This window comes from Cervus elaphus, chromosome 15 (genome assembly GCF_910594005.1).
Source record: "Cervus elaphus chromosome 15, mCerEla1.1, whole genome shotgun sequence".
Taxonomy (NCBI): domain Eukaryota; kingdom Metazoa; phylum Chordata; class Mammalia; order Artiodactyla; family Cervidae; genus Cervus; species Cervus elaphus.
The window spans coordinates 93,880,475-93,907,967 of record NC_057829.1 but is presented as its reverse complement, the minus strand read 5'-3'; the positions used below and the strand labels follow the sequence as shown (position 1 = coordinate 93,907,967).

The window sequence follows — 27,493 nt, the reverse complement described above, 5'->3', positions numbered from 1 at the left end:
CAGGCTGCTGGCCCTTCACTTCACCTCAGCGCGGAAGGACTGGACTTCGCTGAACCTCTAGCGCTCCTGGGGACAGGGTGGGCAGCGCGGCAGGACAGCGGGGAGGCTGACGGGAACGCGTCCTGCACAGCCCTCATAAACCCTTAGCCTGATGGCTTCAAATTCTAGGGTGGGAGGCCCGAAATCCTGTCAACTTTGAGTAACCTGAGTCCTAATCTGAAGGGGGCTTGTGTCTCGTCAGCTTCAGGGATTACAAGTCCCTTCACCCACAGAAACACCGAATCCCCTAGTGCTGCGACCCTCAAATACCTAGATTAAGCCCAGTTCCCCTCAGCCTGAGGCACCCTAAAAATACCACCCGCAGAGAGACCAAATTTCCTCGCCCTCGCAGACCCTGAATCCCTCCGCCTGCGAGCTCTTAAAACTCTTCCTCCTCAAGACCCTAACTGTCCTGCCTGTCGGAGACCTAAAGTCGCTTAATAAGAAACCCCCGATTTCCTCAGCCTCACAGATTCCAAGTTTTCTCACCCTGCGCATTCTACATCAGCCAAAAGATCCCCAGTCCCGTCTGTCTGAGGACCCCAGTTACTTCAGCCTGTGGGACCCAGATCTTCCTCAAGCCAAGCGACTTCTCCCTTAGACGTAGAACCTACGTTATGCCCAGATTTTTCTGAGTGTCCAGGAGGAGATCCTTAAAACCCTTCTTGGAGAAACATTCCCTCTGCTGCACTGGAACAGAGCCCTGATTTCAGCCTGATCCCAGTTCAGCAGTTAGAGGTTTCCAGGTCTCCTCAAGGATCCCTCCGTCTCCCACAGACACATCCATCCCAGTGCCTTCCCTCAGAGGGGCTGAATTGCAGGGGAACCAAAGAAACCAAATCTAGTTCACATTAGGCTGATCTGTCATATCTAGTCAGGATCCGTCCATCCCACCAATACCCTCACCCCGACTTTGCCCTCACCTTCCTGCCCTGGATACTCCACCCAAGGAAGACAGACCAGGCTCTGGACACCGCTCTGAACTACCTCAGCACCTTCTTCTTCCACAGGCACCGTGGCCTTGAGCATTCCAATGGCCATGAGGCCAAACAGGTCTCCAGAGGAGAGCACTGAGGGAGATGCTGGGAGAACAGAAAGTAAGCCCACGGTGAGAGGTGGAGGCGGCAAAGCTGGGCTCGAAGACAGCTCTATAGGACGGACATGGCGCTGGTCCCTGAAGCACCACAGACTGCTTGCCTGGGCAGCTGAGTGAACTTCCCTGTGACCATACACAGGATGGGAATGCCTGGTCCTGTCTGAGATGGTGGGGTGGAGTGGGACAAAACAGGACACTAGCTTCGTCAACTGCCCTGTGTCCAGGGAGAGCTAGGAAAATGCTCAGTGTTTGTTCAGTTAGGCAGGACACAGTCGGGAAGGAAAGTCTTCATCCCTGTCTCACACAGACCATCCTGCAGCTTCAGGCTACTCCCTGCACAAAAGGTGGAGGAGAAGGATCAGCTTTAAGGTCTGACTTAGATTAGTAAATCACTGATGAAATCTCTTATTTTCCTTAGGCCAAAGATGCTTTCAAAGACATCTCCGTATACTTCTCCAAGGAACAATGGAAAGAGATGGGAGAATGGGAAAAAATCCGATATAGGAATGTGAAAAGAAACTACGAAGCACTGATTGCTATAGGTAACAGGGAGTGCTGGGTGCCTGTGAGCCTGGGAAACATGAAACAGGTCTTCACCCTCAGTGTTCACTTGGCCCGCTCTTAGGTGGCTTCATCTGCTCACAGGTCCCTTTTATGTGGAGACTAAACTGTAGGAAATGTTTACAGTTCTGTACCAGCAGGAGGTTGACCCTCTTGCATTATTCTAGATTTCCCCAGCCCATCCTACAGATTTCCTTGACTTTGTGACACTTTCCATTGCTCTGTGCTTTGTTTCTCCTTCTTAGAACAAATATTTTGCTTCTTTCCAGGTTTCAGAGCCACTCAACCGGATTTCATGCATCACCGCAGGCAGGTCATCAAACCTCAGGTAGATGACACTGAAGATTCTGATGAAGAATGGACACCAAGGCAGGAAGGTGAGAGGCCACGAGGATTTGGAGGTGTCTTCCTGAAACCAGCCTGGGCTTAGGTCTCAACTTCATCTCAGCCATTAGGAAGGAAAACATAATTTTCAGCATTCTGAAGTGGTTGTGGCCAAATATTTACATAAGCCTGAATGAAGATGAATGTATAGGTTTTCCAGTGTAATTCTCAAAAGTTTTATGGTTAAAATTTATGATTCTTTTTAAAAAAGAATTATTTTTGCTAAACATTCTTAGTGAAAGGCAGTTAAAGAAACCTTAGAAATAAATTCACCAAACAGGTGTAATACTAGTCTCATTGGTTATTGGATTAAATCTCTTTGCAAAGGAAATAATTAACATATTATATCAAGATACATTATTTATGTATGTATATAAAACAAAACCCATGATCTTCTTACCCTAAGGTTAAACTAATTCTATATTTTGATTCTGGGAAAGGGTTTGAGAGAACTATTTATTCTCCATGATCTTTCCCACATTTCACTGACCAGAGATGGCATCAGGTAAATAAAATGAAGTACACTTATTATAAAATATAAGTGAGCACTCACTTCCTCTTCAGCTGCTCAAAGAGTTTAGAATGGTTAATCTGCCTAGACTGGAGAAAACAATTTAGATAGTTCTATGATTCTCCATCTATGGATTTCTGTTCTCCCAGATTTTTAAATTTATTTATTTAGTTTTGGCTGCACAGGGTCTTTGTTGCTGTCCATGGGTTTCTCTGGTTGCAGTGAGTGTCTTCTCATTGCAGAGCATATGCAGGCTCTGTAGTTTGTGACACACAGGCTTAGTTGCCCCGCAGAAAGTGGAATCTTTCTGGACCAGCCATCAAACCTGTGTCCTCTTCATTGGCAGGCAGATTCTCATCCACTGTGCACCAGGGAAGTCCCTCTGTTCCCTGAGGCTTTAAAACTAGGGAAATGGACAGGAAAACCAAACATTTGGTTGTCTGCAAAGGTTTTGACATAAGGAGAGATTCTTCATAGGGAATACATACGCCTCGGTTCACCATACGCCTGCACGTCTTTATTTACCTTTTTAACAATTTCTGAGTGTATGGCACACTGTTGCTAACTATGTACACGTTAGTGTTAGTGGCCATAGTGCTAATCGCTCAGTCATGTCTGACTCTGCCTGCCCGTAGACTGTAGCCCACCAGGCTCCTCTGTCCGTGGGATTCTCTAGGCAAGAATCCTGGAGTGGGTTGCCATCTCCTGCTCCAGGTGATCTTCCCAACCCAGGAACTGGGCCTGCATCTGTTGCATCTCCTGCATTGCAGGTGGATTTTTTACCACTGAGCCACCGGGGATATATATCCACATTGAGGTACAACAAATCTGTAGAAATGTTACATCTTGCCTGACTGAAGCCCTAACCCACTGAGTAACAATTCTCCAATCCTTCCTCCTCACAGCCCTTGGCAACCACGATTTTATTTTGTTTCCATGGATTTGATTAATTTAGATACCTCATAGAAGTGGAATCAGGCAATATTTGTCTTTTTTGATTGGTTCATTTCACTTAGTAAAATATCATCAAGGCCCATCCATGATGTAGCATGTGACAGAATTCTTTTTTAAAGCTTCAAAGCATTCCGTTGTGTGCATGTGGATATAAGAGCTATAATATATATCTTATATATAATCTTTATCTCTTATCCACCAATGAACATTTAGGTTGCTTACACATCTTGCCCATTGGGAAAAATGCGGCAATGACCATTCATGTGCCCACTATTTATTCAATATCTTGCTTTTAATTTTTTATGTAAATACACTTTTGAGTGGGACTGCTAGATCATACAGCAGTTCTAATTTTCTGTGGAAACTCCAGACTGTTTTCTAGAAAGCTTGCAACATTTTACATTGCCAACAATAGTGTATAAGTGTTCCAATTTCTCCATATCCTTACCAAGCTTGCTATTGTCTTCTTATACATATTGCCCATCGCAGAAGGTTTCAGTTTGTATTTCCCTATTGATTAGTAATATTGAGCATCTTTTCATATGTTTGTTGGCCATTTGTGTATTTTCTCTAGAGAAATGTCTATTCAATTCCTTCTCTCACTGTTAGTCAGCTCAGACTGCCATAACAAAGCAGACTGCATTCCTTAAACCACAGAAATTTGTTTTCTTACAATGCTGGAGCATGGAAATTTGATATCAAGGTGCCATCATGGTCAATCAGGTTCTCTTCGGGGCTTATAGGTAGCCTTCATACTGGTGTATGCTTAGTAACCCCTTATCAGATGCATATTTTACAAATATTTTCTACCATCCTGTAGGTGACCTTTTCAACTCTGTTCAGTGTCCTTTGCTGCACAGAGGTTTTAAGATTAATCTCATTTGTCTATTTTCACTTTGTTACTAATACTTGTGCACTTGGTACCATATCTAAGAAATCATTGCTGATTCAGTGTCCTGAAGCTTCACCCTTGTTTTCTTCTAAGAGTCTTAACAAGTCTTGCATTTATGTCTTTAATCCATTCTGAGTTGATTTTTCTTCAAGATGTAAGATGTTCATTATTTTGCATATGGTTATTTTGTTTCCCCATCACCATTCATTACAGGGATTAAACTTTCCCCATTATCTTGACACCCTAGATGAAGATCATTAGACCATGTATCCAAGAGTTTATTGCTGGCTGTCTATTCTGTTCCATTGATTGACATATCAGTCTTTATGCCAGCCAGCTTCCTCAGTGGCTCAGCAGGTAAAGAATCTGCCTTCAGTGCAGGAGACACAGGAGATGCGGGTTCAATCCATGGGTTAAGAAGATCCCCTGGAGAAGGAAATGGCAACCCTGTCCAGTATTCTTGCCTGAGAAATCCCCTGGACAGAGGAGCTTGGTGGGCTACAGTCCAAAAGGTCACAAAAACTCAAGAAGACTGAGCGACTAAGCATACATTTTTTGCCAAATCTACACTCTTTTGGTTCCTGTACGTTTGTAGTATGTTCTGAAATCAGAGGCCTCCAGCTTTGCTGTTCTTTCTAAGATTGCTTTGCCTATTTGGGGTGCTCTGAGATTCCATGTTAACTATTGGATGGATTTTCTATATCTGAAAAAAATCCCATTGGGATTTTAATAGGAATTGCATTGATTCTTTAAATTGCTTTGGGTAGTATGAACAGCTTAATAATATTAAGCCTCCAAATCCATAAACTGAGACACCTATTTATTTATGTCAGATTCCTTTCAGCAATACTTTGTAGTTTTCAACATATAAGTCTTTCATCTCCTTAAGTTTATTCCTAATTACTTCATTCTTTTCAATGCTATTATAAATAAGATTATTTGTCCAGTGGCTAAGACTCCACACTCCCTGTGCAGAGAACTTGGATTCAGTCCCTATTCAGGGAACTAGATTCCACATGCCACAACAAAGACCTGGCACAAACAAATAAATAAAAATAAATATTTTTTTTTTAATTTAGCTCTTGAATATAGCTTTTAAAAAATAAATATGATTGTTTTCTTATTTTCCTTTGTGGAATGGTCATTCTTCATGCACGGAAAGACATCTGAATGTTGATTTTGTACCGTGAAACTTTCTGTGGAGGATTTTTTTGTGTGTGGATTTAAAGATTTTTCTGCACATAAAACCATGGCCCTGTGAACAGACATAATTTAACTTCTTTCTTTCAAATGGAAGCCTTTTGTTTCCATTTCTAACCTAAAGCCCTGGCTAGGACTTCTAATATTATGGTGAACAGAAATGTTGATAACGGGCACCCTTGCCTTTTTTTCTTGATCTTTTTCACTGATGACTATGATGTTAGAGGTAGACTTTCAAGATATGACCTTTATTATATTGCAGTCACTTCCTCCTATTTCTACATTGTTGAGTACTTTTGTCATGAAAGACTAGTAAACTTATTAGATACTTTATGAACATCAGATGAGGCACAGATGGTTTCATTTTTTTTTTTTTAATTTTATGAAAATTATGTAATGCTCCCAGTAGAACCATGGGAGTTGATGACACAGAAATCATTTTCCATTCCTCCTTTGGTAATCACTGTCTTTGTCACTCTCTGGCTTAGAATTATGTGTCCTTAATTAGAATACCCAGAGCTTGGAAACATTTACCAACCAAAACACTGATTCTCATCATTCTTTAGGTAAACCTTCATCAATGGCCTTCAGAGTGGAGCACAGTAAACACAAGAAGGTGAGTATTTCCCAAATCCTGTTGCCAAAATATCCTCCTCATGGATCCAGTCACAGATGAGAATAGGAGAAAACACAGAGATCCTGGAGATGGCTGCCTTCCTGTCCTGGATCTTTAGCACACTTTCTGATATCATCACCACCTTTACAGTTAGTAAGAACAACAACAGTAGTAGGCAGTTCTGTTTCTACATTATTTACATAATATTTCACACTTTGAGCATTTTATGTGAATAAACTTACCTAAACCTTAAATCAATCCTACAGTACCTATAAGTAGGTATATAGCTATCACCATTATAGATTTAAAAAATGAGATAAAAAACACTTCATATGCCTGAGATCACAGTATCACTGGTAGTGCAATCTAAACCAATGCATGTTCTCTAAACCCCTTACAAACTGATTAAAACTTCCATAGTTCTATGAAGCTTATTCATACATCTTTATATCATTCATCTGAGAGATGTTTTCAACCTCAGTTCTTTTGTGCTGTGCTAGGGAGGGATATGCTAAGACATCTGACTAAGAGAAGCTTAAGGACATCCTGGGCAGTTTGTAGAGTGGACAGTCCAAGATGAAGAAGGAGACAGGATCCCTACCTCAGAGCCTCCCACTCCAATAAGAGGAAGCAACTCGCAACCCTGAGAACCCTCAGGTTTATGACTGAAAAGCAACAAATAAGAAAATAACTTAAGGACTTCACATAGATTACCCACTTTTGAGTAGAAACTCATCATCTGGGCATCATTTCAAATGCTCCTTCTTGCAGGAGGGAGGAACAGCTCCTCCTCTGAGCTCTAATAGGCAACTCTCCTGTTTGGAATCATGTGTTTAGCCTGCCCCTGTGTTGTGAGCTTTGAGAGCCTAGCCCACACCCATTCATTCTCAGAAGTCCAAGCCCAGCTCAAAGCCCCTGAAGGACCCTGAATGTTTTGTGAATGAGTGACTCCACATTTAAGCATTCATCTAGGAGTAGAAAGGTCAAAGAATGCTGAAGATAGTGTCTGTGAGCTAGACTTCAAATATTGATGCAGTTTAGGGAATAAATTGATACCAGGGATGTACGCAAATGTTCTTACTGTATTAAATAGCTCACAAAACAATTTGTTGAAGGTTATTAAATTTCATGTCCACTATAAAATTAAGAATTAGCCTGAATACCAATTCATGGATCAGGAAACTGAGGAGAATCAGCTAGTCATACAGCCTTGTTCAAGGAGAACTGATGTGACCAGCTACTTTAATTCCAAACATTGTCTCTAGGACATGGTAACCTGCAACTTTCATCTCCTTTTCTTTATTGTCTAAATGTGTTTCTGCCGATCGTCTTTTCTCTTCTTAATCTCACTGCTTTGTCACCTTATTTTCCAGATGTGTTTTGTCCCCTCTGTAATTTTCCATACTTCCTTGTCCATCAAAGGGCCACTAATTAATACAACCCCCCCCCCCCCGCCGCGGATCTCTCTATGCGTTCTTACCCTCTTCCTTCCCTGACCTCCAGCTATTCTTCCTCCCTTGCTCTCACTTTTATGCAGAAAGTTGAAGGGGAAGAGCCTTAAGATATGAATTCTAGTTTTGATTCACTATTCACCTAGGTCCTTTTGTTACACCCCAGTGTTCAGACCCACTCCCCTCCAAATCAGGTATTTCCAAGAATTGTCAAAGTATTAACTAAAATCATGCATGTGAAAACACTTCATAAAGTCCTAAAGAACTAAAGAACTGCATGTTGTCTCTTACTCACATGGAAGAGAATGTCCAGGGCACCATTAAGTAAGGAATCTAGTTTGAAAGAATTGCCGGGAGCAGCAAAATCGCTGAAGACAAGTGGCTCCAAGCAGGCTCAGAAACCAGTGCCCCATCACAGAAAAGCAAGGACCCCTGAACAGCACCCCAGACACAAAGTCGGTAAGAGAAGTTTTGGGGAGTTCCTCTAATTAGTTCCTCTAATCCCTGTAGAAAAACTAATAAGTATGGCCTAGGTGTTTGGCACGGACTTTGGGTAGGCATGGGTTTAAGCTGGACTGATCTGAGACATGAAGTTAGCACTGGGGCCTTGGGAAAATCGTACACATTTTCTGAGGTCCCGATTGCTATCTGGAAAGTGAAGATACGGATACATAACTCATACGATGCTTGAAAGTCTTACATTAAATGCAAAAGTCTGACATCTACAAGTAGTTCAGTAAATCCAGCTGTGATGATGGGAACCGTGCTTTGTTAGTGTTTATGCCCAGATCTCTGCTCATGTGCCCTTACATGTCATGTGCCCTTAACATATGTTTTCTGCATAGATGTGTCGGTGAACTATTTCCTAAGTAAGAAGGTTGGGAAGTTAAACCTACTAACGGCAAGTGCAGGATGCTATCACTGAACTGGGCATCTGTGGTCAGTGGAGCCTCAGTATCCTGAACCTGTAGTTAAAGGGAGAAGAAAGAAAGTATAGAGAAGGGACTTCCTGGGGGTGAAGTGGATAAGACTCCACACTTCCACTACAGGAGGTGTGGGTTCCATTCCTGGTGGGGGAACTAAGATCCCACAAGCCATGCAGTGTGGCCAAGAAATAAATAATGTAACATGAAAACATAAAATTACAAAAGTAAAAGTTTGAAAAATACATGTAAGAAAGTTTTAACCAAGTATATAGATGGACAGCTTGGAGAACTCACACTTTCTGATAAAACAGAGACTAACTCCCCAGACCCCATCGGCCTTGCTTAGCTTCTGTTCTCCATCTTAGAACTCAGAAGAAAGGAGACTGGAGTGAGGAGGTACAGTCTACAGGAAAGAAAGGGCCACGTGTACCAAGAGGTCAGCGAGCCCCAGGATGACGACTACCTCTGTGAGTGACCCGGCTGGCCCACTCACGGAGAAGGGGCTACGAGGCCTTGGCCCACTAACCTCACCTCACCATCTGGTCCCCCGGTCATCCCCTTCCTCTATGACTTGGGGTGCAGGATCAAGGCCAAATGCCATTGTTGCAGGAAGGGGAACCCCTTCCAGGGCCCGAAACTGGGCTCTTGTCTAACACTCAGAAATGAATTGTCCAAGGAGACACATGCTGACAAAGCAAGGAATTTTATTGGGAAGGGCACCCAGGTGGAGAGCAGTAGGTAAGAGAACCCAGGAGAACTGCTCTGCCTCGTGGCTCACAGTTTCAGGTTTTATGGTGATGGGATTATTTTCCAGGTGGTCTTTGGCGAATCATTTTAATTCAGAGTCTTTCCTGATGGCTGACGCACCCCTCAGCCAAGGTGGATGCTAGCGCGAGGGATTCTGGGAAGTGGACAGACACGCGGTGTCTCCTTTTGACAGTTCCCAAACTCTTCCGGTTGGTGGTGGCTTATTAGTTCTGTATTCCTTATCAGGATCTCCTGTCATAAAACAACTCATGCAAATGGTTACTATGGTGCCTGGCCAGGGTGGGCAGTTTCAATCAGTGTGCTTCCCCTAAGAACTCCCCCCAGAGAGACTTTATACTCAAGATGCTTCTTGGGAATTGGGGCGGAGGTCTCTTTCTTCTGTAAATTTTTCCTGCTGTGCCTGGGCATAGGCCTGCCTAGCAGAGCAGAAGTCTCTCTCTACCTGATCTAAGTTGGGGTGTTCTATATCTGAAACCAGCTTTTACTCTTGTAATAACAGCAATTTAGTTTGAAACTGTTGGCGCCTCTCAGAGATGAAATAGACAGGGGCCAAACAGGAGACCTTACAGGATGGTCATCACTGGTCCCCAGAAATAGGAGGCAACATTTGGAGTGAGGGCTGCAGGGTTTGTGACTTTTTTTTTTTTGTTTTTTTGCTTGGCTGGTGGTGAAGGAACAGAGCTGTGCTCCAGGAATCTTGTGTTTAGTCTGAAGTTACCATCTTCCACCTGGGTGGTGGCTCCAGTCCTGTAGAAGAACTCAAAAGACATTGTTATGCGTATTTCTTTGAGTAGGAACCAGGACCCTGTCTCAAGGCTGTACCACCATTTGATTGTTTCCCCTGTTTCGGTATTCTCTCCCTTCCCTGATTTGCAATCGTTTGAATCCACCCTTTGGAAATCAGGGAAGGTCAAGGAGGCTGAATGAAGCCTATATCTTACAGATAAGAAATGGAGAACACACAGCAGATCTGTACTCCAGAGTCGCCACCCACAGAGTCCTGCTCAGTTTTAATTTAGGGAACAGGGCAACTATGACTGTGATAAGTTTTTGTCAAAATGGGGCATAGGACCGCCTCAGCTTGGAGAAGAGACCCTGAATTGGAAGTATTCCTGAGTTCTAAGTCCTAGATCTGAGCCTTGTATGATTAAAATCTCAATCTCTTGGTCTGCCATTTTGTTGTAACAGACCCAATTAGTAGTAGCTGGAGGAGGGATAACTGGAATTTTAATAGACAAAATAAATCTCTTTTTTTTAAGAATAGGCCTGAAACCCAGTCTAGTCCTGGCACTTCAGGGAGACTTTTAGCCAGGTGGCCAGTTGTCTAGTTTTATAAAAAGTAAGGTAGAAGTTATTAGCATCCAGCAGACATTGTTTTGAGAATGGTGGCATCTAAGCCTGACACGACTCAGAAAACTCAAGTGTTTAGCAATATAACGTCTAATCTGAAATTACACCCATAGTAACACCTGGTTATTTTCCAGGATGTCTGAACCATAACTGAGTACTCTATTTTGACTTTTAGTTGTAAAATTTTCCTTAATAGCCAAAGCAGATGGCACCATTACTGACGTCAGTGTTTCTCTAGGTATGAGAAGATGCAAGAATTGGGACTCATAAAATCTCTTGAAAAGATCTAACTATCTGAAGGCCTGTTCTGCCAGTTTTTTTCAGAGCACCGAGTGCCTCATTCCTGATTTTCACCCTGAACTCCTTTCAGGGCTGTTGAAAGTCAGCAGTTGCACAGGCCGTGATTTAATCTCTGTAGATGTAGATGGCAAGTGTCAATCTTCAGTTGGCAGAGCCCCTTTTTGCTCATAAACTTGACCATGATTTTGAGGGGGGCATTTCATGACCATTTTATCCCATGGTCATGGGATGTCCATTTTCAGGTTTGGCAAAGATTTTGTTGACAGGCCACTCAATGTGCTGTTACTGGACTAGGCCATTAAACAGTATCCAAAATTCTCTGGACCACCTGTCTTACTAGCGTCTTGGTCCAGGAAGACATTCCCTCTTGTTGCTTTTTTTCATATCTAGAGTTACACTGTTATCATCATCGATCTCATAGGGAACTATATATTATTTTATCAGAGGCCTCAGTCACACATTTGGCAGTGTAAGAAATAGCAGTTTTGTAAAACAGGTGAAATACAAAGAGCATAGCCAGCAGTATTAGTAAAGTCACAAGTAAGACTTAAGAGCTTCCATTAGATGTAGCCCAGTATATCCCAGGTCGTCTGACTTACTGTACTCTGTACGAGTCTTTATCTTGCACGGAAATTATCCATTGGCACCACCATCTATAAGGCACATAGCCCAGTATAACTCAGGTCGTCTGACTTAGTCTACTCTGTACAAATCTTTATCTTTCAGGGAAATTATACATTGGCACCACCATCTATAAGGCACATAGCCCAGTTTTTTAGTGTTACTAGACTGATTATCCTTAGTATGATTTAATTGTTTCCAACACAGAGGAGACTTTAAACCTAAATTACCATAGCCTGGTGTTATCTATATAAATCCTTCTCATAATTTTGGGAGTTTTTTTTTTTTTTTTTTTTTTTTTTGCTGAAACTTTTCTTGTTGCTCTGATTAAGCCTGAGTAATAGAAAAAAGCTCAAATTTATGGCCAGAGTCAGAGCAGGCATTATTAAATGGCCCAGTGAGAGGATCCCATCTAGTAGCATCACAGTGACCTGAATATGACTATAATTTTTTTTTTTTAAGTAAATTTTTTCAGGGCCAACCAGTTAGAGTCTTATAGTAGAGAAATTTACCAAGGTAACCCAGAATTAGATACAGGTAATTGGCCACAAATCCAACAATTGGATTGATTTCTAAAACTAGCATAGGATCAGACCTATGATAGAAAAGCATTTGATTTATATGCAAAGGTCTAAGAAGTCAAGAAAACATTATAAATGATCATACGAAGCAGATCCAGCATCTTGGGCAAGCTGCCTACCTCTGATGTAGTTGTCTTTTCATCCTGGTGTAGTGTAGTTTTTCCTGTTTGAGCATCATTTGAAGGTGAGATCAGGTCGGCTGTCTTTTCTATAGACCAATCCAGTGTAGGGGCCTTTGGAAGTGGGAATTAATCTAAGAGTTAATTTTCCTTCAGTTTCATTGTGCATGAGCTAGTTAAGAGTACCTGATAAAAAGCCCTTCTATCCAGGTTGGAGACAGTCTCCTAAATTATGTCTTTTTCTAGTCCTGGTTGCAGGTCATGAGGCATCTGATCTTCATCCAAAGATAGATTACTGAGATAAGCTTCAGAAACAAACTTAGGGTGTTCTTTAAGAATTCAATTAAATTTTACATTAATATCACATAACAGCAAAGAACTATCTAAGAAATGAGTCTTACTACATGCAGACCTCCATTAACTGAGATGTAACATTTTTTGAAATATCTTTTTTTTTTTCCTAAAGTTACCCTCATTTTATCAAACATAACCAAATTAAGGCTAGTTTGTTTGCAAAACAGGTCTGTTCTCACTAATTTTGGTCTAATGATTTATATAACCATAATTGTTTATAGACTTTTTATTTTGCTGAAACATTTATAGAATCTCAGACTGAACTTTTACTATAAAACAGGGCTGGGAAACTCACACCAAAGGCTTATCACAGATTTTGTCTAACAAATCTAGGTGAACTCTTCCCTTTTTAAGGTCTCAAAAATTCCTTGAGATTTTTCTACCTGTTAGTGAGATAACCTTCCTAGCTCATTTGATAAACTTACTGGAAACCTAAGAGTTCCAAATTTCTGGAGGAGTCAGATAGAGAGAAAATATAATTGTTTTGTTCATAACATATAATTTTACCAAATTATTTTCATAATTAGTTTGAGAGGAAGGTTTTCCTTACTCCTGGAAAACACAAGATTCAAACCTGTAATTTTTTTAGATAGAAACCATAAGTTATAAGCATATTCGCTGGTTCATTCAGTCCTTTGTTAACTTTTGTGAAGTCATCAGGTTTCTAATTAGAACACCAAGACATATCAAAATGTTAAGAACTCCATATAATTTCTAGGATATCTGTATTAGTAATTTTATCATACATTATAACATGAGCAGATTTATTACTCATTTGATAATCTTTTTCATGTAATTTAACCAACCAAATAAACACAGTTTAATATCTCTCTTTGGGATGTTTCAGGGGCCCTCTGAAGCACCCTAAAGTTAGCTAGAGGTCAAAGGAACTTCAAAAGAATTCGATTTAGGAAGTTTTATTGAAAAGATCAATTAAAAGCGTTTAGAACATTTGGTCAGATTTAGTCAATGTTGATGGGTGTATCATTTAGCTTGTTGATATGTCACAATGGGCGCAAATACCAAGGCTCAAGGTCTAGTGAAAGTCAGCTCCGCCATCTTGGACCTAAGTGGCTCTAACCAGTTTTCTTATGACCCTGTCATTCCTAACAAAATCCATTTATCTAACTAATTGTAATCCAATTTTAGAAAATCCTGATCATGCATAACTCTTTTTAATATTTTTTCATACTTTTTTACTGAAAGCACACTTCCTGCTTTCCTTTAGCAACCAAGAGCTAACTTTTATATTAGCATTTTATAGATTGGTGAGCATAAATACCAGTGATAATTTCTAAAACCCTTGCTTTCTTAAAACATTTTAGGATGGCATCAAACATTATTCATTTATAGTCCCAAATCTCTTTAGTTTTTCTGTAAAAGGAAATCAGTGTTTAGTAGTAAATGTTTCAAAATCTTATTTCATTTGGAAATGACCTAATTATTTAATAGACTTCCAATACTTAGTTTAGCACAACCCTTAGAAATTCAAGTTACGCCAATCTGGGGAGACTATTGTAGACAGATATTTTTAAAGAATAATTATTCTTAATAGAGTTTATATACAAACTCATACCTCATTTACATTTTTTAGAAGTTTTTTACTCGAGGTAATTTCCTTGTTGACAAACTTGTAGCAGGTATAATATTTAACTTATATTAAACCTAGATACAATGAAAATATTCTACTTGATATTAATTACTCTAAGACATGTCTATATTAGATAGGTCAACAAACAAACATTAATATCAGGTATTTAGTACTGAATATTTCCCAGTTCACCTAAACCTGGAATTTATTGTTTAATTTAGAATTATTTGATTTGTAAGCACTTACCTTTTTTTAAGCCAATTAAATAGAGCTAATTTACAAATTAACCTAAAAAAATATTACCCAGAGACAAAGACATACCAAAACATATTTAGACAGACACAGTGCAAGATCTAGCTTCATTTTCTAAGTTTGGTCATGAATTAGATATTACAATATAAAATTTACTAGTTTATAAAAAAGTTGAAATAAATAACACTTTTAAAGGCTTTTTTCCTTTTTCTCTCAGTCTCAGGAGTTAGAGATGGTCTATATAAGTGTTCCTGAGAGCCCTGGTCTCAAGGCACAGGGAAAGAAAATCAAGTTCTAACAAAATGGCAGCAGGTCTAAATGGTGGCCAGACAAAGAAAAATGGCCGTCACAAATCACAATACAGAACAGAGTTAAAGCACACACATATAAACCTGGCAGTCCTCATCAGACACTCCCTTAAATACAAGAATACAGTCTCTCAGAAAACCTTCCATAGAGACACAAAACTTCAGATGTCTTCAAAGATTTCAAAAGGAGGAAAGGAAGCCAGGTTGAAAGAAGAAGGAGGAGGAGGCGGGAAAGGGGGGCAAAAGGGGTGGCCTTACAGATGTCTCCTGCCAACTGCAGACACCCAGGCATTATGGGACTTTTCCCTGGGCTTCCAGAAAAGGGAGGACTGGAACCCGGCCCTACCAGAAACCAGACCAGAAAATTCGAGTTCTCTGCCAAGAGGAGGTGATAGGTCTCCAACCTTCAGCTCAAGCTGAGGCCCTTCGACCAGATTTCTGCATCCAGGACCGGGGGACTAGAAAAATGGGAAGGATAGGAAGGGCTAGGGAGAGGAAAGAGAGAGGGAAGGGGAGAGGTCAATAAAGTCTCTTGTTCCTTACCGGTTGGGGCACTCTGGCCAGTTGTCCGCATCAGGAGAAGACCAGGGACAAAAAGGTCCCAGTTGCAGCTGCTGGGTCTGGCCCATTGGTAGGCAAGCTGGCCCCTGAGTACCCCAAGTGGTCAGGATATCAGTCTCAGTGAAGAAGAGTCCCACCAGAGTCGCCATTTGTTGCAAGAAGGGGGACCCCTTCCAGGGCCCAAAACTGGGCTCTTGTCTAACACTCGGAAATGAATTGTCCGAGGAGACACATGCTAACAAAGCAGGAGATTTTGTTGGGAAAGGGCACCTGGGCGGAGAGCAGTAGGTAAGAGAACCCAGGAGAACTGCTCTGCCTCGTGGCTCACAGTTTCAGGTTTTAAGGTGATGGGATTATTTTCCAGGTGGTCTTTGGCGAATCATTTTAATTCAGAATCTTTCCTGGTGGCTGACGCATCCCTCAGCCTAGGTGGATGCTAGCGAGAGGGATTCTGGGAAGTGGACAGACATGCGGTGTCTCCTTTTGACCTTTCCCAAACTCTTCTGGTTGGTGGTGGCTTATTAGTTCTGTATTCCTTATCAGGATCTCCTGTCATAAAACAACTCATGCAAATGGTTACTATGGTGCCTGGCCAGGGTGGGCAGTCTCAATCAGTGTGCTTCCCCTAACACCATGAGTGCCCCAGTTCTTTAGAGGAGGTCGTTACGACCAGCAACATCACTATACCTCCTCTCATCCCTGTTCTCACCTCCAGATTGTGAGGAGTGTCAGAACTTCTTCATCGACAGCTGTGCTGCCCATGGGCCCCCAACCTTTGTAAAGGGCTGTGCAGTGGAAAAGGGGCATGCCAACCGCTCAGCCCTCACTCTGCCCCCTGGGTTAAGCATCAGACTGTCGGGCATCCCTGACGCTGGGCTTGGAGTGTGGAACGAGGCGTCCGATCTGCCGCTGGGCCTGCACTTTGGCCCCTATGAGGGCCAGATCACAGACAATGAAGAGGCCGCCAACAGTGGATACACCTGGCTGGTGAGAAGCACCCCTTTCCCTGTCCTCTGGCCACTAATCGCTTGTATGTGGTGGGGGGTACTTCATGTCTACATGCAAGGACGCACATGGTGATAACACGGTCAGCAATGACACAGTCAGCCCTGGGTACTGTGTGCCCTGGGCGTCAACAGAAGACTTCCCTCTAAAAGTCAGAGGAGAGGTGGGACCACAGTGTAGAGACACTCAGGACTTCTATCTAAAGGTCAGAGGAGAGGTGGGACCACAGTGTAGAAACACTCAGGACTTCTATCTAAAGGTCAGAGGAGAGGTGGGACCACAGTGTAGAGACACTCAGGACTTCTATCTAAAGGTCAGAGGAGAGGTGGGACCACAGTGTAGAGACACTCAGGACCTCTATCTAAAGATCAGAGGAGAGGTGGGACCACGGTGTACAGACACTCAGGACCTCTATCTAAAGGTCAGAGGAGAGGTGGGACCACAGTGTACAGAGACAGAGGACCTCTATCTAAGGATCAGGGGAGAAGTGGGAACACAGTGTACAGACACTCAGGACGTCTATCTAAAGATGAGAGGAGAGATGGGACCACAGTGTACAGACACTCAGGACCTCTATCTAAAGATCAGAGGAGAGGTGGGAACACAGTCTACAGACACACAGGACTTCTATCCAAAGGCCAGAGGAGAGGTGGGACCACAGTGTACAGACACACAGGAACTCTACGAAAAGGTCAGAGGAGAGGTGGGACCACAGTGTACAGACACTCAGGACCTCTATCTAAGGGTCAGCGGAGAGGTGGGACCACTGTGTACACATACTCAGGACCTCTATCTAAAGGTCTGAGGAGAGGTGGAAACACAGTAGTACAGACACACAGAAGTGACTCCTCCCTTGTGGAGCCCTTGCCTTCAATGAACCAAGAGACTCAGATTGGGAATGATGAGTAAGGGGCTTACGGTGTGGTCCGTCTGGCAGGTGAATCCATGCAGGCTGAAAAGCACCAATGACTACAGAGGGAAATAGCTCTTCTATATCTTCCTACCAAGAAAAAATAAAAGAAAGAGGAAAGCTTGTAACTCTTTCTCTGACACTCAGATCACCAAAGGGAGGAACTGCTACGAGTATGTGGATGGAAAGGACACGTCTTGGGCCAACTGGATGAGGTGAGTGCAATGAGTCTGCAGTGTGTAGACATTGAGACTCCCTCCATCCCACGCCCCTTTCCTTCTCAACCCGGCTCCCTCAACAGCTTTCACATCTTCTTTCCTCTTTTCCCTCCATATCATGCTCTTTCATTTCAAAAGACACTAGAAAGTAGGAAATAAAAATATGGCGTGTGCCGTCAAGACACAAGTCTATATGCTGAACAAAACTGGTGGACTTGAAAACAACTTGAGGAGTCTAGATTCACCAGGCACACTTTAACTCACTTAATGGACACTTACCACACACTTTATGTTTCAGTTTAGACAGTGAACTTCGTTACTGAAGCAGATCACACAACCCATGTCCTTTTGGAGAACATACTGCAGACAGACATTAGCCAATTGATTTTAGGAACAGTAACCTTAATTTTTCTATCTTTGAGTAACTACACAGTGCCAGGATAACCGAATACAGGAGACCTTGACTCTATGTGGGCAACAACCTCCTCAGGCTTGGTTCCAGTGAGAAGTGGGCCCTGAGGCCTCAGAAGGAATGGGGGGCAGGATGGCCCTGAATGGGGCCATTCTCTGAGGGCCTCTCTTTTCATCAGGGCAGGCAGACAGTGAACAAACAATTACTGTTCCGTGTCTCAAGCTATATCAGCGCTCTCTCCAAGTTTCCGTGGGAGGGGGTGGGCAAGCGAATAGAACCCTGGATACACGTGAGGAGATGGGAGATAGCCTGGGGAGAGAAGGCAGGCTGGGGTGAGTGCTGAGGGCTGCGTGTTAGCCAAGGAGCACCAAGTCCTATGGATCAAAGAGAACTTAATTCAGAGTTTAGAGGAGCTGGAGGTAGGCAGCCTCAAGGACAGTTCAGGTGGAGATGAGTCTGAAACTGGGCTCTGGAAAAATGGCTACTTAGGTAAGGAGAGAAAAGCATGGGAATTCACATGGCTTGGCCGAAGGTGTGAACAGAAGGTCCACATGAGGGGCAGCCTCAGAGGTGGAAGGCAAGGAGCTGGGCATGGTCAGAGAGTGGAGGGCACTCATCACCTGAGGTTTCTTTCCCTTTCCCGGCCTCGACCCCAGGTATGTGAACTGTGCCCGGGACGACGAGGAGCAGAACCTGGTGGCCTTCCAGTATCACGGGCAGATCTTCTACCGAACCTGCCAGGTGGTCAGGCCGGGCTGTGAGCTGCTGGTCTGGTACGGGGACGAGTATGGTCAGGACCTTGGCATCAATCGGGAGAGCAGGGGGAAGAGTGAGCTCGCGGCCGGGAGAGGTAAGTGTCATCCCTCTTCCAACACCACACCCCATCCTGGGAGCCTCCGTGGTCCGATTTCGGAGCAGAGTACAATCCAGTCCAAAGTCAGTTGAGTTGCAATTAAAATGCCTCAGAATTTTATTCTTGTCATATGATTGTTAGGAAAAATTATTATATTAAAAATGCTAGTTCTAATTTTTAATATTTCATGAAAAAAAATGTGTAACATCACCTTCTGCTGAAAGGCTGAGAAACAAAAAGCAACATTTCTAGCACCTACCAGCACTCTGCCCTTTACCTGTTTCTTCCTCATTTCGTCCCATTTCTAAGCGACACATGTGCAGTGATTTGCATTCAGTTACTGTTCCAGTTTGTTGTCATGTGAGTTCACACTCTGTGCCAGACGGGGCTCCACGCACCGAAACAGACAGAACCACTGCCCTGGGGCAGCAGGGCTTCATACCAGACAGGGGCTGGTGCTCTGAGGAAAACCAGTGCAGGGAACGTGCCTCGGGTCAGCGTGAGCAGAGGGTGGGGTGTGGTGCAGGACGGTGGGGCAGGGTCTCTGCAGAGATAACACCCGTGGGGAAGGATTCCAGGCAGGGGAGCAGCCAGTGCCTCAGACCCAGGGCCGGGAAGAGAGGCCATGCCAGGGGTCATGGGAGGAAGCACAGAGGGAGAGAAGGAGGCTGGATGGGACAGGGAAGCCTCAGGGCCTGGGTCCACATGCAGGCCCCAGGGGTCCTCCTGGGTGACACAGAACAACCGCGCGTCTTTCAGCTGCAAGCATCATGTTCTCTCTGCTAAGACGATGCTTTGGTTCATTTTTGGGAAGAGACAGCAGCGGGGAGTCCCCTCAGATGTCAGTTCATTGCCAGACATGAGGGGAGAGTGGGCTAGCTTAATATGCTTGGGAGTGAGGGTGTGAAGAGTCTGATGGAGATGCATTTTTAAATAGGGCTTCCTAGTGCATGTTAAATGGACTAAGCCTGAATGTAATAAATGAGGTATGGATACTGGTGAGGCTTGAGAAAGGATATGCCTTTATTTTATGATCTATGGGAAACGGAGAGAGGAGCAATTTGTGCACCTGTTTGGGCAGCAGGAGCCAGAGACCTGTAGTCAGTGGGACCTGGGCCGCTCGGTCTCATCCAGTCTCAAACCCACTTCCTGCAGAGATCGGCCCAAAGGCTGCTCTTTGAACAAGGAGCCACAAAGTCAGATTTACTCACACCTGATCTAACCACCCCCTGTGCTGCCTCCCATATGCAGAGAGCTCCAGGCCAGGCGCCCCTAACTTAATAGACCCTTTCCCCTCACAGGGAGCCACTCAGGAGATTCCACCTAAGTCATCAAGTCTTATCCCTCAGTAGGGTAAATACCTGTGGCTACTGTGACGTGACTTTTCAGACACTTACACGCAGGGAAAGTCCCTGCAGATCCACCTCTCAGGAGAGATGCTGCCTCTGATGCTGCTGGAAGGTCCCTATCTGGGTGATATGGAGAAAAGGCCCTTGACAACAGCTTCCTGGATTTCTGTAGATGTAGAGAATAAGAGTGGAGTGGAAATGTGGACTGTAAAGACACTTGATGGGAGACAAATTGTGCACTGTCAACACTTAGATGATTAGTGGGGAGGGCCTGACCATGGCAAACCAGCTACCTGACCAAAAGCTTCCTCTTTCAGCAGAACCAAAGCCCAAGATCCACCCATGTGCCTTCTGCTCTCTGGCCTTCTCCAGTCAGAAATTCCTCAGCCAACACACCCAACGCAGTCACCCCTCTCAGACCCTCCTGAGACCATCTGAAAGAGACCTCCTCCAACCAGAGGATCCCTGCCCAGGCAATCAAAATCAGCGATATTCAGATCCACACAGCCCGAGTGACAAACCTGGGGGTCAGGAGGCCAAGGACAGGCCCCAACCTTTGCTGGAAAGCATAAGGCTCAAGAGGATATCAAGGGCCTCTTCCTACTCAACCGGAGGACAAATAGGGGGTTCTGGGGTGTATGAGAGAATGAAAGACGAGCCTAGCACAAGCCAGAAACTGAATCCAGAGGACACAGGCACATTGCTCACGGGGGCAGGGGTCTCGGGGATTATGAGAGTCACATACGGAGAGTGTGGGCAAGGCTCCAAGGACAGGTCAAGTCTCAGCACACACGAGAGGACACACACAGGGGAGAAGCCCTATGTTTGTGGGGAGTGTGGGCGATGCTACTGTCAGAAGGTTCATCTCATCAGACACCAGAGGACACACACAGAGGAGAAGCCCTATGTTTGCGGGGAGTGTGGGCGAAGCTTCAGTCAGAAGTCAGATTTCATCAGACACCAGAGGACACACACAGGGGAGAAGCCCTATGTTCGTGGGGAGTGTGGGCGTAGCTTCAGTCGGAAGTCCCACCTCATCAGACACCAGAGGACACACACAGGGGAGAAGCCCTATGTTTTCAGGGAGTGTGGGCGAAGCTTCAGTCAGAAGACCAATCTCATCTCACACAAGAGGACACACACAGGGTAGAAGCCCTATGTTTGCAGGGAGTGTGAGTCATGATCAACAAACCACACCTTAGCCCCAGGAGGATTACTGCAGCCACCCCATGCCTCAGCTCTAAGGGGGCCTCAGAGGAGGCCTGTGACCCATTACTGTCCCCAGGAGTATGAGGAGAGACTTCCCAGGTGGTCCAGGGGTCAAGACTCCAATGCAGAGACCCACGTTCAATACCTGATTGGGGAACTAGCTCCCACAGGCTGCAACTAAGACACAGCACAGCCAAATAAATAAATATATGATAAATATTGTAAAGAAAGAGTGTGATAAGCACAGAATTACTTGTTAAATAGACCTTCCACCTTCATGACAAGAGAGGCGGTAGATAAACAGCAGAGGGTTTCTTAAGTGTTCTGGAGATGTTCATGCCAAGGGCCTTCGTGGTTTTTTACTACTCCTCTTCTAAGAAATTTTGTCTCCAAACAAATCTGAAGCCCAGACTATTTACTCTTTCCCCTCTTATCACTGACAGTAGAGGAGTCCAGTCATAGCTGAACCCCTGGGAAGGCATAATTCTGGAGCCAAGTCAGTTAGGTCACTGGACAGTCAGTTCCTGGGTCCAGGGAGAGGAATCTAGGATTTGAGACAGACTCACCAGAGAAGGGATTCCCTGGCCTCCTTAGAAGTGGGGCCTCTCCTCCTTATAGACCCCGACTCTCCTTTGGCCTCTCCTGGTGGCCCTCTGGTTCCCTCTGACTTCTGTAGCCTCAAAGGTGAAGGCCATGTGCACGTGTGTGTGTGCGCGCGCCTGTCTCAGCATGGGCCATCTGGTCTCTGCCGCTCCCTCAGGGTCATCACAGCATCTGGACTCCAGATTCGACCACAGGGGTCCAGTTCTCAGCCCTGCCCCAGCAGCTGTGTGAGCTTGGGCGAGATGCTCAACCTCTCTGTGTCTCTAATCTCATCTGTGATACGAGGTGGGAGCACCAGCATTTTGGTCTGATGCGTAAGCAACAGGCGGAATCAGCCAGAGGCTGGCTGAGAACGCAAGCCCCACCATTGGTGTCCTTCTGGGGTTTTTTTCACTCTTTTTTAATTTTTTAATAGGAGGATAATTGCTTTACAGTATTTGTTTTCTGCATGTTTTCTGCAAGCCAAAAATAAATAAATAACCTTTTTTAAAGTAGGAGATCACAGCATTCTCTGCTGATCCAGAGGCTAGGACTCTGAGCTCCCAACACAGGGAGCCACATTCAATCCCTGGTCAGGGCACGATTTCCCACATGCTGCAACTGAAGCTCCTGCTTGCCACAGCTAAGACCCAGCGCAGCCAATCAAATGAATACTTAAAAGTAGGAGGCGGTTCATCTGTCACCATAGAAAACTGTGACATTTTCGGAAAAAATAATAATAATAAGATCTTATTTTGCAAGTGCTCATTGTTGATTGCAAAAATTTTCTCATAATATGCAGCTGTTAAAAGAAAAGAAATTTAGAAAATACAGAAACTAAAACCCACCCATAAATGTGTGGGGAACATCAACCACTGCAGCATGCGGCCACCACACACGGGAACACACGTCCGTGTTTTTCTTCTACAAAGAAGCTTTTAGCCTCCACCCCACTTCCCACCGGCCTCTGCTCTGCTCACCAAGAAGACTGCGCTTTGGCCTTGTGACCAGGGGGTTTCTGTTGAACTCAGGGAGGCAGAGGAGCAGGGCTGTGTGGTTGGGGGCACCGTCTGGCCTGCAGTGAGGAGAGAAGCGCGAGTGCTCCGCCTCTGAGCCCAGTAACTCCAGGGGCCTCAGGGAGCCGCCCGGGAAGAAGCCTCTCAAACACCTTCCCTGCAGTCTCCACAGTTTACCACGACCCACGTCTCGGGGTTCAGCTGTGGGTTAACAAGTCCTCTCTTGTTGGACAGAAAAGTGTTTCCACAGAGAATCTGCCTGGATCTTGGCCTCGGTTGGTACAGATGTAACAGGCAGTTTGTTCAGGGCTCAGGGAAGTTACTCCTCAAGCTCCCTGGGTTTAGGGCTACAGCACCTCCTCACCTCCACCCCTTCCATGGTCATGGAGCCTTCTATTCCAGAGGAAGGTGTTTGGCAACATCAGCCATGAAGACACGTACTGAAGAGGAGAAAGCCCACGGCAGGCGGGGCTGGGTGTTCCTGGGGAATCAGAGGAGCCTTGGACACTCCATGCTGGACCCCTGCCCCACCAGCTTCTCCTTCTCATCGCTGGGCATGCAGCTTTCACCTGCTGGGTGCCCGCCAGTGAGGGGCCCCAAGACACCAAGCTGGGGTTGGCGATGGGGGAGCTGGATGCCAGGGAACCCGAGACCCTGCAGCAGGTCTGTACACTGTGGACGAGGGCCAGCCTCGCTGACCGGTTAGGCCCTGTGCATTCAGGACACCCTCTCTGGACCCCAGGTGGAGGGCTGATGCCCCCAGTGCCCACCTGGGTCTCAGGAGATGGAAGAGAGACCGGGTTGTCCTTCCCACCTCCTGCCCAGAGAATGACAAAGGCCAGTTCCCAAAAGTGGGAGCAGGGAGGGCGGAGTGAGTCTTGGGTCTCACAGGGTCCCTGTGAAGAGGGGTTCACTGCTGCCTGGAACCCTCTTGGCTGGGTTTCCTTCTGTGTTGTCTTCACACCAAATCACAAGGACGAGGCAGTCCAGTGCCCACAGCATCACTTGCCCAGGTGCTGACAACCCTCCTTATTTATTATGGGCAGGGAGACAGGGTGGCTGGTGTGACGCTCCCCTGGACCAGACAGGAGACCCCCCAGGGTGTGTCCCTGCCACCTCCTGAGACCCAGGTGGGCATTGGGGGCAGAGCACCTCCAGCTGGGATCTGGAAAGGGTGTCCTGAATCGACAGGGCGTAACTGTCCAGTGTGGCTTCATGGGGTACGGGCAAGAGAGGTTCTAACTGCTTTCTAAATATTTCAGACAACCACTGAGTTCCTTCTGGTTTTTGGTTTCAGATCTTTTTATATGGTCCATTTTCAGAGTCTTTATTGAATCTGTTACAATATTGCTTCCATTTTATGTTTTGATTTTTTGACTGCATGGCATGTGGGATTGTTACCAAGTCCAAGCTCACTCTGCATGCCTCACAACAGGGCGATAAATAGAGCTGAGGTGCTGAGGCAAGGAATATGACTTTACTTGGAAAGCCAGCAGATTGAGAAAATAGCAGACTAGTATTTCGAAGCAACCATCTTGTCAGGGTCTGGATGCCAGTGTCTTTTATAGAACACAGAGCTGGGAGGTGAGGAAATAAAGTAAAAAGGCCATTAATCTGGCAAATATCTCCTGGAATGGCCAGCCTCGGAGGGAGATGTGTTACTTTCTCCCTCCTGTAGCTATCCACAGGTGGACAGTTCCTGGACAGAGGCAGAGGGGCGGGGTTTCCTGAGGCCGGCCATTATGTATGGACAACATCCCTGTAGCAAACAGATCAACAGGAAGCAAAGGTTAGAGTAAAACATTCAACATGGAGTCAGATTTTGTTCTTCCCTGTAACAATTCCCCAGTGTCAGCGTGCATTCCACAATCTTACGGGAAAAGGGGTGATGAGAGTTCTAATTGCTCCACTAGTTGCATCTTTTGGGGAGTGCCCACCACTGGTGCCAGTGTGCTGAATGTTGACATTTGTCTTTGTTGTTCTTTGGAAAGTCTCTACTTCATATGTATAGACATAATGATATTATAATACGGGTCTTGAGAGTTGTTTTATACAGTACAAATCTTTTAGGACTTCAAAACCAGGGGGAAGCATCTAAAGTTAAGGAACTTAGCACTTTTCTATGTGTGGGAAGATGCACCAGCCATCTCACTGAAATCATCCCCTATGATACACACCTTACCACCTGGGACCAGCATCCTGACTTCTCCTTCCTGAGTTTCCTCGGGGATCATAGTGGGGAGTGGCTGCAGTCTGATGGCTGCTGGAAAGCAGGTATTCTTCTCTTTCCTGAGGTTCCTCAGAGCTCACCATGAGAAGCGGCTTCAGTTTGATAGCTTCTAGAGAGTAGGAGGGGGAACCTGGGTCCCCATTGAGATCATCTCAGCAGAGAGAGCAAGCACGTCCTGTGACGCCAGACAACCTTCCAACGTTCAGGGCTCAGCGTTCAGCCTGCAGGATCCACATTCGTCAGCTCAGCCACCATGCTCTGCACTTAGTTGCTATTTAGCCCTGAAACCTACACTGCAGGAGGCCCTCTAAATGTGGCGTCCTGTCCAGGAAACTCTCAGTCACACCCTCCAAGCCTGACCCAGGCCCAGCTTTGCTGAGAGGGTCTCACTGGGGACCCAGGTTCCCCCTCCTGCTCTCCCACATTCCGTACCTGAGTGGGGAGAAGGCAGGGGCTGGGGGCACAGTGCCTCCAAGCAGGTAGGGCAGACGTTCTCCCATCACCCCTTGTGGTCCATCCCTGGGAGCACAGTCTAATGTCACTTTTAGCAGCAGAGGACATGTGTCCCCAGACCCGGCCCACTCTCTAGGGGGTGTGAACTGTGAGCACTAACACAGGAAACCCCGAGTGACCTGCTTAGGCTGGAAGACTAGTTCCTGGGATGTGAGCTGAAGTCTGAAAGTAGCTTCTCATTGGGATTAGCCTTCTCCAGACGTAGCTTGGGGGCAGCAAGAGCGCAATAAGTGGCCCCCAGCTGGGGCAGCCACACGGTGCCTCTCGACAGCCCTGTGGAAACTGTGCACCAGAGTGACCACGAGCTTGCACTCATCCAGCGGATGGCCTCTGAAAGGTCTGTGACACGTCATAGTGACTACAAGCCTGCACTCATTTGGCGGATGGCCTCTAACAGGTCTGTGACAGACCAGAGTGACCACCATTCTTTTATATATTCTATTTGGAGCAACACTAGTTTCAACACTCATTATCATTACCCAAAGAGGAAATCAAGCAGAACACGTTAAGGCAGGTCTCTATTCATTTTATACCCTAGTAAGATCTCTCCCCCTCTTAGGAATACTTGTCTACATTCAAAACACAGTAGGACCTTTAAATATTCTATTGCTGAGCCCAATCAGTATCCAACTCTTGATCCAATGGTTTCATATGGTTAGTATGCATAGTTGCCTTTATAGTAAAAATACCATTTTATGGCCTCCACCTTTGACTACCTAAAGCACATGAAGAGGCCCCTATTGCAGGCTTCATAGCTCTGACTATGTTGCCAGCACTACTAAACTTTGGATGCTATGGTATACTACGAAATACAAATTACAATAATTTGAAACCCACTAACAGACTTCATAGGGTATCCACTCATTCTATTGTCCTTATGAGGCATAATTATAACCAGCTCAATTTGCTTATGCCAGACAGACCTAAAATCACTCACTGCATACTCTTCTGTCAGCCACATAGCACTTTGCTATCCTTACCCAAACACCTTGAAGTTGTATAGGAGCCACAGCCCTAATAATTGCCCGTAGTCTTACATCCTCTGTATTGTTCTGCCTGGCAAATACAAGTTATCAGGTCCATCGTGAAACAATAATCGTAGCCTAAAGCCTACAAATGTTCCTCCTACTGAGAGCAACCTGATGATTACCAGCAAGTTAAACAAACCTAGCTCTACCCCCAACTATTAACTTGATTGTAGAGCTATCTGTAGGAATATCCTTCTCGTGATCAAATATTGCAGTTATTTGAATAGGAATTCATATAGTAATTGCTGCCCTATACTCTTTATATATAGTCATTACAACACAGTGAGGCAAATACACACACCACATAAACTGTATCTCTCCATCTTTTGCATGAGAAAATGCTGTCATATCATGACCCATCCTACCTCTTCTAGTCCTATCCTTAAACCCAAAAATCATTCTAGGCCCCCTATACTGTGTATATAGTTTAGGAAAAAACACTTGATTGTGAATCTAGTAAGAGAAGACAATACCTTCTTATTTACCACAGAAGTAGATAAGAATTGCTGATTCTATGCTCCCATGACTAACAGCATGGCTTTTTCAAACTTTTATCCATTGGTGTTAGAACCAAATAATTGGTGCAACTCCAAATAAAAGTAATAAATTAAATTTCCTCTTTCACTCTAGCCTCACTATTTATATCATCGATCATAATAACAAACACTACCATTTATAAAACCACCACATACCCTCTATATGTAAGATTATCTCATATGCCTTCACCATTAGC

General features: G+C 44.8%; 1 protein-coding gene across 1 annotated transcript; it reads left to right on the top strand.

Moving 5' to 3' along the window:
* The first annotated feature begins 1,078 nt into the window (after nt 1-1,078).
* Nucleotides 1,079-23,743, top strand: LOC122708576 (histone-lysine N-methyltransferase PRDM9-like). The gene is made up of 12 exons (XM_043924785.1): nt 1,079-1,154; nt 1,561-1,677; nt 1,966-2,073; nt 6,204-6,253; nt 8,007-8,163; nt 8,996-9,097; nt 16,151-16,422; nt 17,498-17,565; nt 18,637-18,830; nt 20,503-20,586; nt 23,552-23,652; nt 23,732-23,743. The coding sequence occupies exons 1-12, from the start codon at nt 1,079-1,081 to the stop codon at nt 23,741-23,743; spliced, it is 1,341 nt and encodes a 446-aa protein (XP_043780720.1).
* Nucleotides 23,744-27,493: the final 3,750 nt, after the last annotated feature.

Excerpts from the sequence above, each read along its gene's own strand:
- LOC122708576 (XM_043924785.1), top strand. The coding sequence starts at position 1,079 with ATGAGGCCAAACAGGTCTCCAGAGGAGAGCACTGAGGGAGATGCTGGG. Across the intron at positions 1,155-1,560 it reads AAGTAAGCCCACGGTGAGAG|ATGCTTTCAAAGACATCTCC; the intron begins GTGGAGGCGGCA and ends CTTAGGCCAAAG. Across the intron at positions 2,074-6,203 it reads ATGGACACCAAGGCAGGAAG|GTAAACCTTCATCAATGGCC; the intron begins GTGAGAGGCCAC and ends ATCATTCTTTAG.